The sequence below is a fragment of the Cyrtonyx montezumae genome, unplaced genomic scaffold (genome assembly GCF_038088225.1).
Source record: "Cyrtonyx montezumae isolate F1298 unplaced genomic scaffold, pur_monq_1.0 scaffold_0, whole genome shotgun sequence".
NCBI classification, from domain to species: Eukaryota; Metazoa; Chordata; class Aves; order Galliformes; family Odontophoridae; genus Cyrtonyx; species Cyrtonyx montezumae.
The window spans coordinates 8,798,671-8,811,487 of NW_027071824.1; the positions used below are offsets into that span (position 1 = coordinate 8,798,671).

Below are 12,817 nucleotides of genomic sequence, written 5' to 3' on the forward strand. Positions count from 1 at the left end.
AATAAGTATAATCAGAACTAAAATGACTGTTCTACTGGTTTTTGGAGTGGGACATTTTGACATTTCTACAATTCAAACCAGCATTTTTTAAAGAAACTTTCAAGTCAGACCCTTCATGAATCACAGTACTCAAAACCTCCTCTGCTTCTGTAGAAATATAAATAGAAAGCCTCCCATTGATACCAGTGGGAATGCACAGTGGCCTTTTGCTAATTTGGAAGTACAGGAGTTTGAAACAGAGATACATATTTGAAGCCAGAAATGAAAGCTTATGGCCTGCATAATACATAATGCAATTTGTTTCATTTTTATTGCATAATGCCATCATTTATTTATGATGCTAATAATGTATGTGAGAATTTTCTTTTATGGTAATTAAAAGCAGTGGTAAAAGTGAACCATTTGGAGGACACTATTACTCGTTAACAACAACACTATAATGTCTTACACTCGTTTGCTCATTATTATCCTGCAATGAACAGATACCTACAGATAGCCACTGAATTTTTATCGTGGAAAAAAACAAGAGCTTTTGTGCCTCCCTGTGAGGTAAGTAAAGGCTCAGATTTTTCTAAACAGTAGGAATGTAAGAGCATTTCATAAATAGTAATAGTGGGACATCGATGCTCCCCAAACCTATTACCAGGGCTTGAAACAAAATGGGGAAATGATTAATGAGGCCATGTGGAGACGCAGTATGAGAAACTACTGTGACCTGCTGCTGTATCTGTAGGACAACAAATGTAACTGTTCCCTTTATGTACTTGATCTAGACATTACAGAGGTGTGCTGCAATTCCTTGCTGAATAAGGAGGACTTCCTCCTTCCATCGTGGCCATTTCCGCATGCAGAGAGATTAAATTAAACTGAATCCAGAGCTGCACTCCAGTATTGCTCCAAAAATTATCCTAGATGTTGGGAAACACATCACATGCTTCAAACCTGTCACTCCAGCGTACTGTGGCATTGTTTTGTGTAATGTAACGTTCGCATAACAATTACTGCTTCAGTACTTGGATACAGACCCGCACATCCTTGCGTTCCAGCCTACATCTCAAGCCATCTTGGCACGGTTTGGTGTATTTTCAGGAGCCTTTTGTCTGCGGTGTAGCACAGCAGTTTGCATGCAGTATACAAGTAAAGGCGCTATGACTTCGGCTCAGGTTTTGACTAAGGATTTCTGGGAGAATCATTCCCCCTACTGGCTTTAGAGAACGATTTTTCAGAACTGTTTTCCGTTGTTTCACATAGCTTGAGGTTTTTAAACACTTCTCAGTATTAATTCTTCTCAGGATTACAAAGCCCTCTGTTAAATTGCTCTAACTTGTGCGGTTATCTGTTCAGTATTTCTTAAATGGGGAGAACGTATTGTTTTCACAGGAAAAACACCTCTTCGTCATCAGCTCCACGTGAGCTACTTCTTTATACCTCAGTGCACTGTGCTTATTCGTCCACCGCGCGACGTGAGCGGCCTGTGGCGGTGCCAGGGGGCCGCGAAGGGAACGACATCCCCACAGCAAGTGAAGGCGTGTTGAACGGCTCTGCTCTGCGGCAGGCTCGGGCTGCTCACACGGTACACCGAGCCACCATTTTCACACCTCGTCCGCCTCAGAACATGAGAACGAAAGCGCGGATCCCCCGCGGGCCCCAAAGCGCCAGCCCGGCAGCCCCCACGGCGGTGACCCACGAGAGAGAGGCGGGGCGAGGCGGGAGGGGGCGGGGCGAGGCGGGAGGGGGCGGAGCGCCTCCACTTCTCGCGATATCTCTCGTTGCACCGCCCCCCCCGGCGGTTGCGCCGGCCGTTACCTGGAGGGCGTCGTTTACGGCGGCACGGCCAATGGGAGGCCAGGATCCCGATCGGGGCGGGCCAATGAGAGGGAGGGGCGGCGGGTTCAAACCGCACCGGTGCGGCGGCGGCGGCCGGCAGCTCGCGGTGCGGCACGGCGGCGTCATGCCCAGCCGGCCCGAGGACTACGAGGTGCTGCTCACCATCGGCGTCGGCTCCTACGGCAAGTGCCGCAAGGTGCGGCGTAAGGCCGACGGCAAGGTGAGGGGCCGGCTGGGCCCGGAAGCGGCGGTGACTCTTCCGGATCTCCGTCCTGCCTGAAGTCGCTCCCTGCGCGGTTGTTTATCTGTTTGTTTGTTTTTCCCCCTTTCGTAGATCCTAGTATGGAAGGAGCTCGACTACGGCTCCATGACGGAGGCGGAGAAGCAGATGCTCGTTTCGGAGGTGAATCTGCTCCGCGAGCTGCGGCACCCCAACATCGTCCGCTACCACGACCGCATCATCGACCGCAGCAGCAGCACCCTCTACATCGTCATGGAGTACTGCGACGGCGGCGACCTGGCCAGCGTCATCGCGCGCTGCGCCCGCGACAGGTGCGGGAGCTCCGCGGGGAGCAGCCCGCTCCCAGCTCTGGGCACGGCGTCTAACGGTTTAATCAGAGCGGCTTTTAACTTCGTCTTTAAAATTGGTAGCGTTTGTCTGTTGGCGGCGTATCTGGTGATGGGCTTGGTTCAGTGAGCAGAAGTATGTTTAACATGTTATAGAACTGAGACGGGTAGCAACTACTTAACTACTCTATATAGCGTACGTTAACGCTGCTAAACGTTCTCATCTTTCAGACACTACTTGGAAGAAAGCTTTGTTCTCCGGGTACTGACTCAATTGACGTTGGCCTTGAAGGAATGCCACAGGCGGAGCGATGGCGGAGTCACTGTACACCGTGACTTAAAACCAGCAAATGTGTTCCTCGATGGCAAGCAGAATGTTAAACTTGGAGATTTTGGACTGGCTAGAATATTGCATCATGACACCAGCTTTGCCAAAACTTTTGTTGGAACCCCGTACTATATGTCTCCAGTAAGAGCTCTGTTTTGTTCCCTTTCATTCCTCTAAGGACTGTTTTCTGCAGTGTTCCAGAGTCTGTTAATACTTCAGAGAGTTTAATGAGGAGTTGCTTGTCTTAAATGCAGGTGACTCATACCCTCCTAGTAAAAATTGCTGTGGAGATTAACAAAGAAAGAACCTTAGAAGCAACCCAAGAAATCAGTGGTTAAATTCAGGTTTCAACAGGAAGGGATGATCCTGTAATAGGAGAAAAATGTCTTAAAGAACTTAAAATTTTTCTCTTTCTCCAGGAACAAATTAACCACATGTCATACAATGAAAAATCTGACATCTGGTCTCTAGGATGTCTTCTGTATGAGTTATGTGCTCTCACGTAAGTATTGCAGTGTGCTAATGAATGTGAAATCTAACTCTTAATGTGTGTGATTACTCTTCATATAAACAATAGCTTGAAGGATTCAGGGCTGAGTCCTAGGTTCTTATTTCTGTGTTTGTCTTGACAGTAGGTAACAGATCTTTGCTGCTTATTTCTTAGTCTGACACTTTAATGAAAATAAGTCCTGTAAAACTGATGAGAGAATTCAAGAAATATGCTATTTTCAGGCCTCCGTTTACAGCTTACAACCAGAAGGAGCTGACAGAAAAGATAAGGGAAGGGAAGTTCAGACGAATACCGTATCGTTACTCAGAGCAGTTGAATGAACTTCTCAAACAGATGCTGAACTTAAAGGTAAGAATCAGTTCTTAACTTTCTGCCCGTTATATGAGCTAGTACTGAAGTGTTTGTTTCATAACTGAGGAGGAAAACCAATTAATCTGTGGTGGTGGTCACCATCATCTTATCACTAGCAGTATTACCTGTGTAGGGAAGTGGGAAAAACTGTGCTTTGAGTACACTTTAATTAAAGAAATTAAGAAGGGGCGGGCAGCAGCAGCTCAAGAGTTACACTAAGTTAATAGGATGCAAAATAGTGTCTCAGTGTGGTCCATCAGAATTTTCTAACAACACACTTCAATGAGGTCTAACTTCAGGGTTAGAACTGTTCCACTAAGTTGTACGAAAACCTAAATCTCTAGCACAAGTGGATTCAAGTTTCCACCCATCTAGACTCTGAAAGGAATAGTTACCTGTGCTGGGAAAAAGCCAGCCTTGTGGCTTCTGGTGCTGGAAGCTGGTGGCAGCCTCCTACTTCAGTTTTTGTCTGGCTTAACTAATACAGCATGCCAGACCTTTGTTCTTCCACTTTCCACTTTTTTTTAAATTAGCTTTTTCTTTACTGTAAAGCACATCAGCTGGTTTCCACCTAGGGGTGTATCTTGATTGGGAATCCATGGCAATAACTTTCCTTGATTACATCTGAGAGTTATCGGTAACTTCTCTCCTTTAGGATTATTGCCGACCCTCTGTTGAAGATATTCTGCAGCATCCCTTGATAGCAGACTTAGTGGCAGAGGAACAGAGAAAAAATCCTGATAAAAGAGGGCGGAGATCAGGAGAACCAGAGAGGGTGCAGCATTTGGATGCTCCAGTGAATGAACTGAAGCTGAAAGAACAACAATTACAACTAAGAGAGCAAGCCATCAAGGACAGAGAGCAGCGATTGGAGCGTATGATATTTCCCTTTGTGAAGGGGGTGGCAATGGGATTCTTGTTTTCAGTTGTTAAGTTGTACTTAGCAGTTTAGAAATGTAAGCCTGGTCTGTGAGCATTAATTAGCAAAGTATGTAGAAAAACAGGGTCCAAATACATTGCTCTGCACTGTGCAATGTAGGCTGATCTTCATGCACTCTGTGCAGATCAATACTAGCTATGTTATGCTCACCTTACTCAGTATATTGGAGCAAAATATACCTCAGTGAATGGTCAGCTGCCTTCATAGAAGCTGTATTCTACATGTAGCTTACATGTGAAACAGTGTAGGTGGCTGTTCCTGAAGCGTTAGGACTTCCTGGCTACATATATGTAGTAGGCTCTATTAAAGTCATGTGTATATATATATATATATATATAGGCTTTTTAACAACATACATGATTTTCTAAGCCTGAATTAACACCTGCTCTTGTGAAATAAGATGTTGAGTCATAGCTGACTTTTTAACTGTTATCTAAATACTTACTCAGTCCTGGTGTTATGCTTGCCAAGAGAAAATGTGCAGAACAGAAATCTGTAGCTTCATTGTGGCATCTTTTTTCCTAAGAAAAACAACTTAAGAGCACTTGTTCAGTGCTTTATTAATGTATTGGTAAAGCTTGTATCTGCTAAGCAGTTATCTTGCTTTGTTTAGAGATACAGAAGCAGAACATAGGTACATCTGGCAGGTTATTACCACTGTCTTCTTCCACAAGAAAATATACCATGCCCAATCCCTTTAATGTTAACATTCAAACATTATGCACTGCTGCATTTCTCATTCCAGAGAGAGAACGGGAACTCTGTGTTCGAGAGAGGCTGGCAGAGGACAAACTTGCTAGGTATCTTGCTAACTAACCAGTAGCTACCTAGATGAGAAGCTCTACAGCCTTACAACAAAAAAAGCCTAAACTTCCTTTTTTCAAAACAGAGCTGAAAAACTGATGAGGAACTACAGTCTCTACAAACAGCAGAGAACGTTATCTTCTGCAGATGGTCCAGGTATGCAAGCATTCAAGGAGCCACTTCTGATAGATGTAGGCTGGTATGACCAGAAGAATGCTCATGCTCAACGTCTTGTATCTAGTCCCATTGTAGCAATGCAAAACCCAATCATCTCTGCCTGGGCAGAGACTCTTGACTTTCTCCTTTGCAAGAAGATATGAACGATGCTCACTTATCAGCGTGAGTTACTGCTGTCAGCATTAATTTTTTGAATTGCAAATTAGATTCTTTTGATGAATTAACCAAGTGCTGACTTGTAATATGAACTGCCTCACAGCTGTACTTATTTTAGTTGTCTTCTTACAGACCTTTTGATATAGTAAATTTCAATAAATTTTCAAATGTCTAATTACTTCAGCTGTAGTTCAACTTCTGAAGTCCTCAGAGTGGGAACTTGCAAGGGGTCTGTTGCAAGTCACCCAGATGCAATCAGTGCCTCATTTAGGCTCAGGAATACTAAGTGCTATTCACTTACTTCAATTTAATTCACAAGAACTGAAATTGTGTTGGACAGTGTGCTATAATGCTTGACTACTCACATCTAGGATTTATTATATCTCACAAGTGTTTGATGCTTATTTTATCCTTGGTAATGTTCAAATTCTCCCTGTAATGGTTGTATCTACTGCTCACTGCACTTCAGTAATTTATACTATTAAAGTACTTAGATAATACTTTTTTAAGGAAGAGAAACAGTAAAAAATATTGGATGGGGGTATTAAACATAAAGCAAAAAAACTTCGTTTAGTTTTAGTCAGAGATAAGGCAAGATAAGCATGGGCCACTGCCTCTAATATAAATAAAAACCTGAAGTTGCTCCCTTCAAGAAGTGCCTATCCTGGTGTGAAAGAACACTAGTAAGATAACCCTGGAAACTAGTGGTATTTGAGTGTTTCTAATATACCTGCCTACTTAAAGAAGATGGTGGGAGAGAGAGAATTCTATTTGATCCATTAAGGAATATAAAATTAAATAAAAAATAAACTTGTACTGGGCTTTCTGATGTTGATGGAAGCATAAAGCTGAACAAGCTTCAGCACTTTTGTTCTCTTCCCTTTCTCACACTCTTTCATGCTGATATTAATGTTTGGAGATGAGCAAAGGCACTTTGTGTAGCTAACACCTACAGACAGGCAATGCAGAGAAGTAAACATAGCTGTTGCAAGCTCTTCCTCTATTCTCAGCTGCAGACTACCTCATTAGAAGACACTTCTGTAATAGTGTTACAAGAATGCCATAGACAAAATTGTAAGAGTAGAAAACACTGTTTCTGAAATCACCACCTGATGCAGGTGGTGTGTTCTTGCAATACATTATCAAGATCACTTCCTACTTCTTTAGTTGCTCTAATGCTCTTTCTCACACATTCTTAATTCCTAATTCTTCCTCAAAGTTGATTGCGTGGCTCTTGTCACGGTAAAATGGAATACCAACATTCCTAGTTTCTATGGGCATGTCCTAAATGCAATTTCTGCAAAGAAATAGAGTTGTTCTCTTTATTCTAAGAGGTACTTCCTTAAGAACACTCTAGAAGCTACAGTGGCATATACTCCTTTACTGCAATCATTTTAAACTTCTGCTTTCGAGTTCTCCTCCTAAAAATGGAATTATTGCTATGAACTGAGATGCATTTAATTAGATCACTTCGATCCATGGGTAGTTAACAAAATGGGTGACAGGATTAAAGGTTATAAGATAAGCAATAAAGCTGAGATGTGCTAATTTGGTTTCTATTTGTTTATTAAGATAATGCAATCCAGTTCCCTTTTTCTACAACCAAGAAGAAAGTCCACTTTGGTGGGATTGAGGAGAATGCTATGCCTTCTGTTAATATGGAGAACTATCCCCTTTTAAAAGGGAAATGCTCTGATCTCAGAAAACGCCTATATGCTGCAAATCTACGAGCTCAAGCACTGAGTGAACTGGAAAAGAACTATCAACTGAAGAGCAGACAAATCCTGGGCATGCGCTGAAACTGTAACAGGTGTACAGTATTTGCCATTTTAGAGTTGATTGTATATATAGGGCAGTACTTATGCCTTCCTCTTTTAATCTGGAACCTACCGAAACTGTATGTTAAACCTTCATACAGATTATTTTTTCTATAAAAATAAAACCTGAAAAAAAAAAATCAAACAAGCTGAGCTGTATAATTAAAAATATTCATTTTTGCTTTTCTTACTACATGTTGTTTCTCTGAAAAAAAAAAAAGATGGTCTAACAAAACATATTTTTCTAGAACTGATGTGAAAGGCTTTTAGTTGAAAAAGGTACAGACATTCACAGCACAGGTTAAAATAAAATTGTAGTACGTAATGTGCAGTACTTTTATCAAGTGTTCATAGGTGGAAAGGTTTTTGTCACTTGTAAATACTTTTTAGTTCTTGAAAGCAAAAAGATTTTATAAAATCTCTTTCCACTACCAAAGTGACCTAATTATGGAATCACAGGGCTTGGAATGGACTTCTGGAAATCATTCAGTCCAGCCCTCCTGCTAAAGCAGGTTTCTTAGAGTAGTTTGCAAGGAAAGCATCCAGGCAGGTTTTGAATATCTCCAGTAACCGGTGAGCTTATAATCTTTGCTGCCTCGACAGCTGTGTGGCTTTTTGTCAGCACTGGGAAGACCTGGTTCAGGGTGTGTATTTCAGGAGACGTCTTCATAGGTCTATCTTAAAAATGCAGTGTAAACTGATCCTTTGGGTCTGCTCTCTTGGGTGTGACATCATTCAGGATATTGGCACCTATCTCTTGGCGAGGAGCAATTCTACTTTGAATAGCAAATAAGCTTTCGTGAAGCTTTCAGCCTCCATCTTTCACGATTCTCTGCTGTAGTGGTTCTTTGTTGCTTAGGGCGGTGTCAGTTTAATAAACTAACTTAAATTCATGAATACAAAAAAAAAAAAACATCTTTTGAACTACAATGCTGGGTATATATTACATATAATGATTTCTTACCTCTGGGTTGAAATGCTTAAAACATATTCATAGAAAGCAGCTGATTTTAATAATGTGCATTCTCTTGTTCAACCACAAATTCTATCTAAAGAGGTATTCTAGATGTTTCCTATCTCAAAAAGAGGATTTTATTTGAAAAATAAGTCTAATTTGGCATATTTACTGAGAGGCAAGTATTTGTACTACCAAACCATAATTCTTCTCCACCTAGTTCTCGACGGTCTAGAAGAGATGGGTCACGTTACTTGAGTTGTGGTTGCTACTTTCACTACAGCCTTTGCCTAAAAAAATGAAAATTGAATCATTGTGTTTCCTGATCTAAAGCCACCATTATTCTGGTGAAATGCAGTATTAAGTGCGGTGGAAGCAGTTGTCAGGTGTGCATGGACAGCTGCTGTGTCATAGAGCGCAGTGCTGCTTTCCTTTTACATTCTTAAGTATTGATTAAGATGCTCACATGTAATTTAAGGATGAATCCATGCTGTTTTACGATGTTTGTATATGCAGGTTTTTCTGCTCTTTGCCTCAACCAGAAAATCTGCAATGCAGTTCTACCGACATTCAAGTGGATCTTTATTGTGTAGCCCATAAAAGAGCAAAGGGTAGAATATGCAGTAACGTACTTCTAACACTTTGCAAAGTACAGGTAGGCAAAGGAGGAACAAAAGCAACCAAAAAAAGAGTAACTAATGATTCAGGAAAGTCTACATCGTGCGTTGGCTGATGTTTGTAAGCGCTCTGCTTTCAAAAAGGCCAAATTAATAAAATGGCTTGACTTTCTTCTCTTGGACCATGTAAATAGAACAAATAATTTCCACATTAAAAAGGAAGATACCTTTGGAGCAATACCTGCAGCTTCCCTTGTCTTTGAATTCTCTAGTGACCTCAAGATGGTGCTGTTGCCCTGTAACTGCTGTGAACCACCTGTTGCTCATTGACACATTAACTAACACAAAATTTAGGATTTCGTTGAAATGTGTTTTTTTCTGTTTTGTTTCAGAAAGTTCTAAGTGTGGTGCTGTAAGATACTGGCACATTTAGGCCACAGAGGTTTTTGTACTTACTGGTGCAATTAATTGTAATTATCCTTGGTTTGCCATTTTGCATCTTCTATCCATGTTTTATAAAAATAGTTGAATCAAAATCTTACTTAACAACTACACTATTATGAGCAGGAAATGCTACAGACTGTGCAAACTATCAATCACGATGAAAGTAATAAGTGAAAACAGCTTAAGAAACAGTTGTAGCATTGACAAATTGGAAATGCATTACCCACAATGTCCTCTTGAGGTACTACTGCCCTAATATGATAAATTCAGTCTTTCTGGAGGTTTTCAGAATAAGAACTTCCTTACTAGTATGTGTCAAACAAGGAAGGCATCTTGTAGATTGCCTTCATTATGCCTTGGGATTTTGCTTTGGAGTTTTGGAATTCACATTTTCCTACCAATGCATAACAGTTTATCCGAGAGCATGTGTGAAGCACTAGAATCACATTTAGGCAGAGGAATCCTAGGATCCATGAAGCTGGGGCTCTGGGCATGGAAGGAAGACAAAGCCTGCCCTGCTGAGTGAGCCATTACAACACCATGGAAGACTTTGGCATAATTAAGGCTATATACATTATGACCCACATCAGGTATAAGAAGTGTGTTTTATATGTATATTTACTTGGAAAGTAAAGGTTAAATATTAATCTTTACAACTTTAAAAGACTTCACAGACACTGCAACACATCATACTGCGTTTTCATCTAATACTGTCTTCAGCCAGATCAGCAATGCTGAGAAGTTACTGTACTTGAGGAAGCAAGACCTTTATCTGATGTCTTTTGAGGACAAAGTGCTCTTCTGTGGCTCAGCTGCCATGAGAAGACGAAGTCTTATTGGAAAAAACAGTTCTCTGCATTCTGCAAAATGAACTGCTGCCATTTGGATCTCACTTCCAGACTGCACCCACTCTCAACTATTAGATCCAAGACACAGAAATCAGGAGACATTTGGTGCTTTACACAATCAGCACTGAATGTGACATGCAGTGACTAATAAAAAATATCACAATTTCTGCTATCAATTTTCTTTCTTTTCTTTTGTCATAAAACTTGGTCTAGAGCAGACTTATGAGAAATATGGCAGGTACTAAAGAGGTGCTCGAGTACTTAGCTAGAGTTAGTAATTTTTTTCCATTCATATGAATCTGAAAAACCTTTTTATTTGCAAAGGTAGCTGCTAAAGACTTTATTTGTTTGTTTATTTATTTATTTGCGGTTAACCAGCTTTTTCAGCAGGTCCTGCTCTTGTAAGGTCAGCAGAAGCAAGCTTATGCATAACACAATTTTTTGCATGTCTGTGTCCCACGGACATAGCAAATGCTCAGGGAAGCCAATGACAAGTTTTCCTTCAAATTCACTGAACCTTTGGCTGGACTTCAACTTCATTAGCATTAGACACTTGTAAATACTTACACTTGTTTACTCTTTGTGGACTACACATTGCCAAAGACACAGCAGGAATAATCCATCAACCTGCCTCAACAGAAGTGAAGACAAGTCACTTTAGGTAGAGCACTCAATCTTGGCTTCTACGAAATCGGACTTTCCTTGACAGGAAGTCACATCAATAGCCCTCTGGGAAGCCTGGACACCACAGACCTCTCTGGAGGCATATGTAGTACTATGGAACACTGAATACACTTTTCCTGCTCACCTGAATGCAAACAAGTAATATTATATACCTGACCTCTCAGCCCTTCATAGATCATCAGGGAATATTCCAGTGACCCCCGAGTTAGATCCCTATTTAGGTCATTTAGGAAGTCTAGAAAATCCTGCCTGACAAATACAAGTGTTACAGTCACTTGAGAGCTAATTGCCATTTAAAGTCTTTTCTGACTGCTACTAATCAATCGTTAGATGCCACTTGGGGAAAGATAATATGGGCTTTCTGGGACTTGGATGATAAAACAAACAAAGCTGCCAGGGCAAGTGGCAGATCATGACAGATAATGATTTTGTGGGAGGTGAAGCAAATACCTCCTATGGCAATGATCCATGTAATTAGCTTGAACTGGATGCAAGTACTTTGTGGTTGCAACTAAAAGCAGGAGGAAGCGTTAGCATTAAAGAAAATTATATAATCTAGTAAGTATTCAGTTGTCTGGAAAATATAACTTAGTTCTGTAAGGATTATTATAGGCTTATCTTTAGGGCGCATTTTGAATTTCTCTCCCCAGGTGAACTGAGAGCAAGGAGAATTCTCTCACTGTCATGCTAGTTTCCAGAGGTACCAGTGTGATCAGAAAAGAGCTGCTGTATGCTGCACCCAAATAGATCCATCTACCTGTAAGGTATCCACCATCTATTTTCATTCAGTCTATTTCAGCCATGCGATGGACACAGATCAGCAGTGTGATGAATACAGGTGAACAACAAAGAACACATCACTAAATCTCTGTGTGAGATGACACAAGTAGAACTCCCCTCTTTAAATTTCCCACTCTTCCTCAAAACCAAATTTCTGATGTTTCAAAGTGAGACTGGTGGCTGCAGGGGAACTTCACCTCTGTGCAAAGCCACAGTCAGTGAACTTCCACGTGTTTTCAAAAAGGGAAAGGACATGGGAATATTTGTTCTTCTAACTGATCTTAACTAAGAGACTGAAAACAGGACCCTGCACCGCCTAAGTTCAGGGAATTTGCCCTAGAAGCCTTATTTCAGAAGCTTGAAAGGGAATTTGTGGAGGAACAACCACAGCCTTCACTTGTGCATGTTCTTAACCTCTTTCCCTGTTTATTTTGCTGTCTCACGTTCTGACTAAAAGAATCCATGGCAGACTGGTCTCGTAACTGCTGCTAATTTGCACTTGCCGCTGGCATGGCTGTGGGTGCAAACAAAACAGTTAAGTGTTGGCAAGAAGCGGTGGGTTAATCACTGTCTTGGAAGCCTGGTGTTCTGCTTGTGCTCCAGGGAGTGAGCTCAACTGAACAGAGAAGCCCAGCCAGGGAACTCAGCACTGGGTTTGTGCCAGACAGTAACCATGAGTTGTGCTTTCAGGGCTGGCTCTGCAGGAGCTTCTTACATAAAATCCTAAGGCTTCAATTGACCAGATGTTCTAATGGTCACTTTTTTTAATCTCATTTTTTACAGTTTAGATTCCAGCAGCAAGGCCACTTTGTGGAAGTGAAATAGCACTTGCAACAAGGGTCAATTCTAAGCTTACAATTATTCCAAGCTTATTGCAATTAGTTACAGCGTTTACAAGTGGCCTGCTGTACCTGCAGTGCCTCAGGCACAGGCCAAACTCCTTGTCAGAAATGGGATATATTTTAAAGGCTCACTCTGGGCTATAGGGTCCAACTTTCTTGAAAATTTTTC

General features: G+C 41.3%; 1 protein-coding gene across 1 annotated transcript; it reads left to right on the top strand.

The window, feature by feature from the left end:
• The first annotated feature begins 1,949 nt into the window (after positions 1 to 1,949).
• On the top strand, positions 1,950 to 7,550 carry NEK2 (NIMA related kinase 2). Its single transcript, XM_065750393.1, has 9 exons — positions 1,950 to 2,047; positions 2,162 to 2,379; positions 2,626 to 2,863; positions 3,142 to 3,224; positions 3,455 to 3,581; positions 4,240 to 4,459; positions 5,270 to 5,324; positions 5,414 to 5,484; positions 7,234 to 7,550. The coding sequence occupies exons 1-9, from the start codon at positions 1,952 to 1,954 to the stop codon at positions 7,458 to 7,460; spliced, it is 1,335 nt and encodes a 444-aa protein (XP_065606465.1). The 5' UTR covers positions 1,950 to 1,951; the 3' UTR covers positions 7,461 to 7,550.
• The last annotated feature ends 5,267 nt before the right edge of the window (positions 7,551 to 12,817 follow it).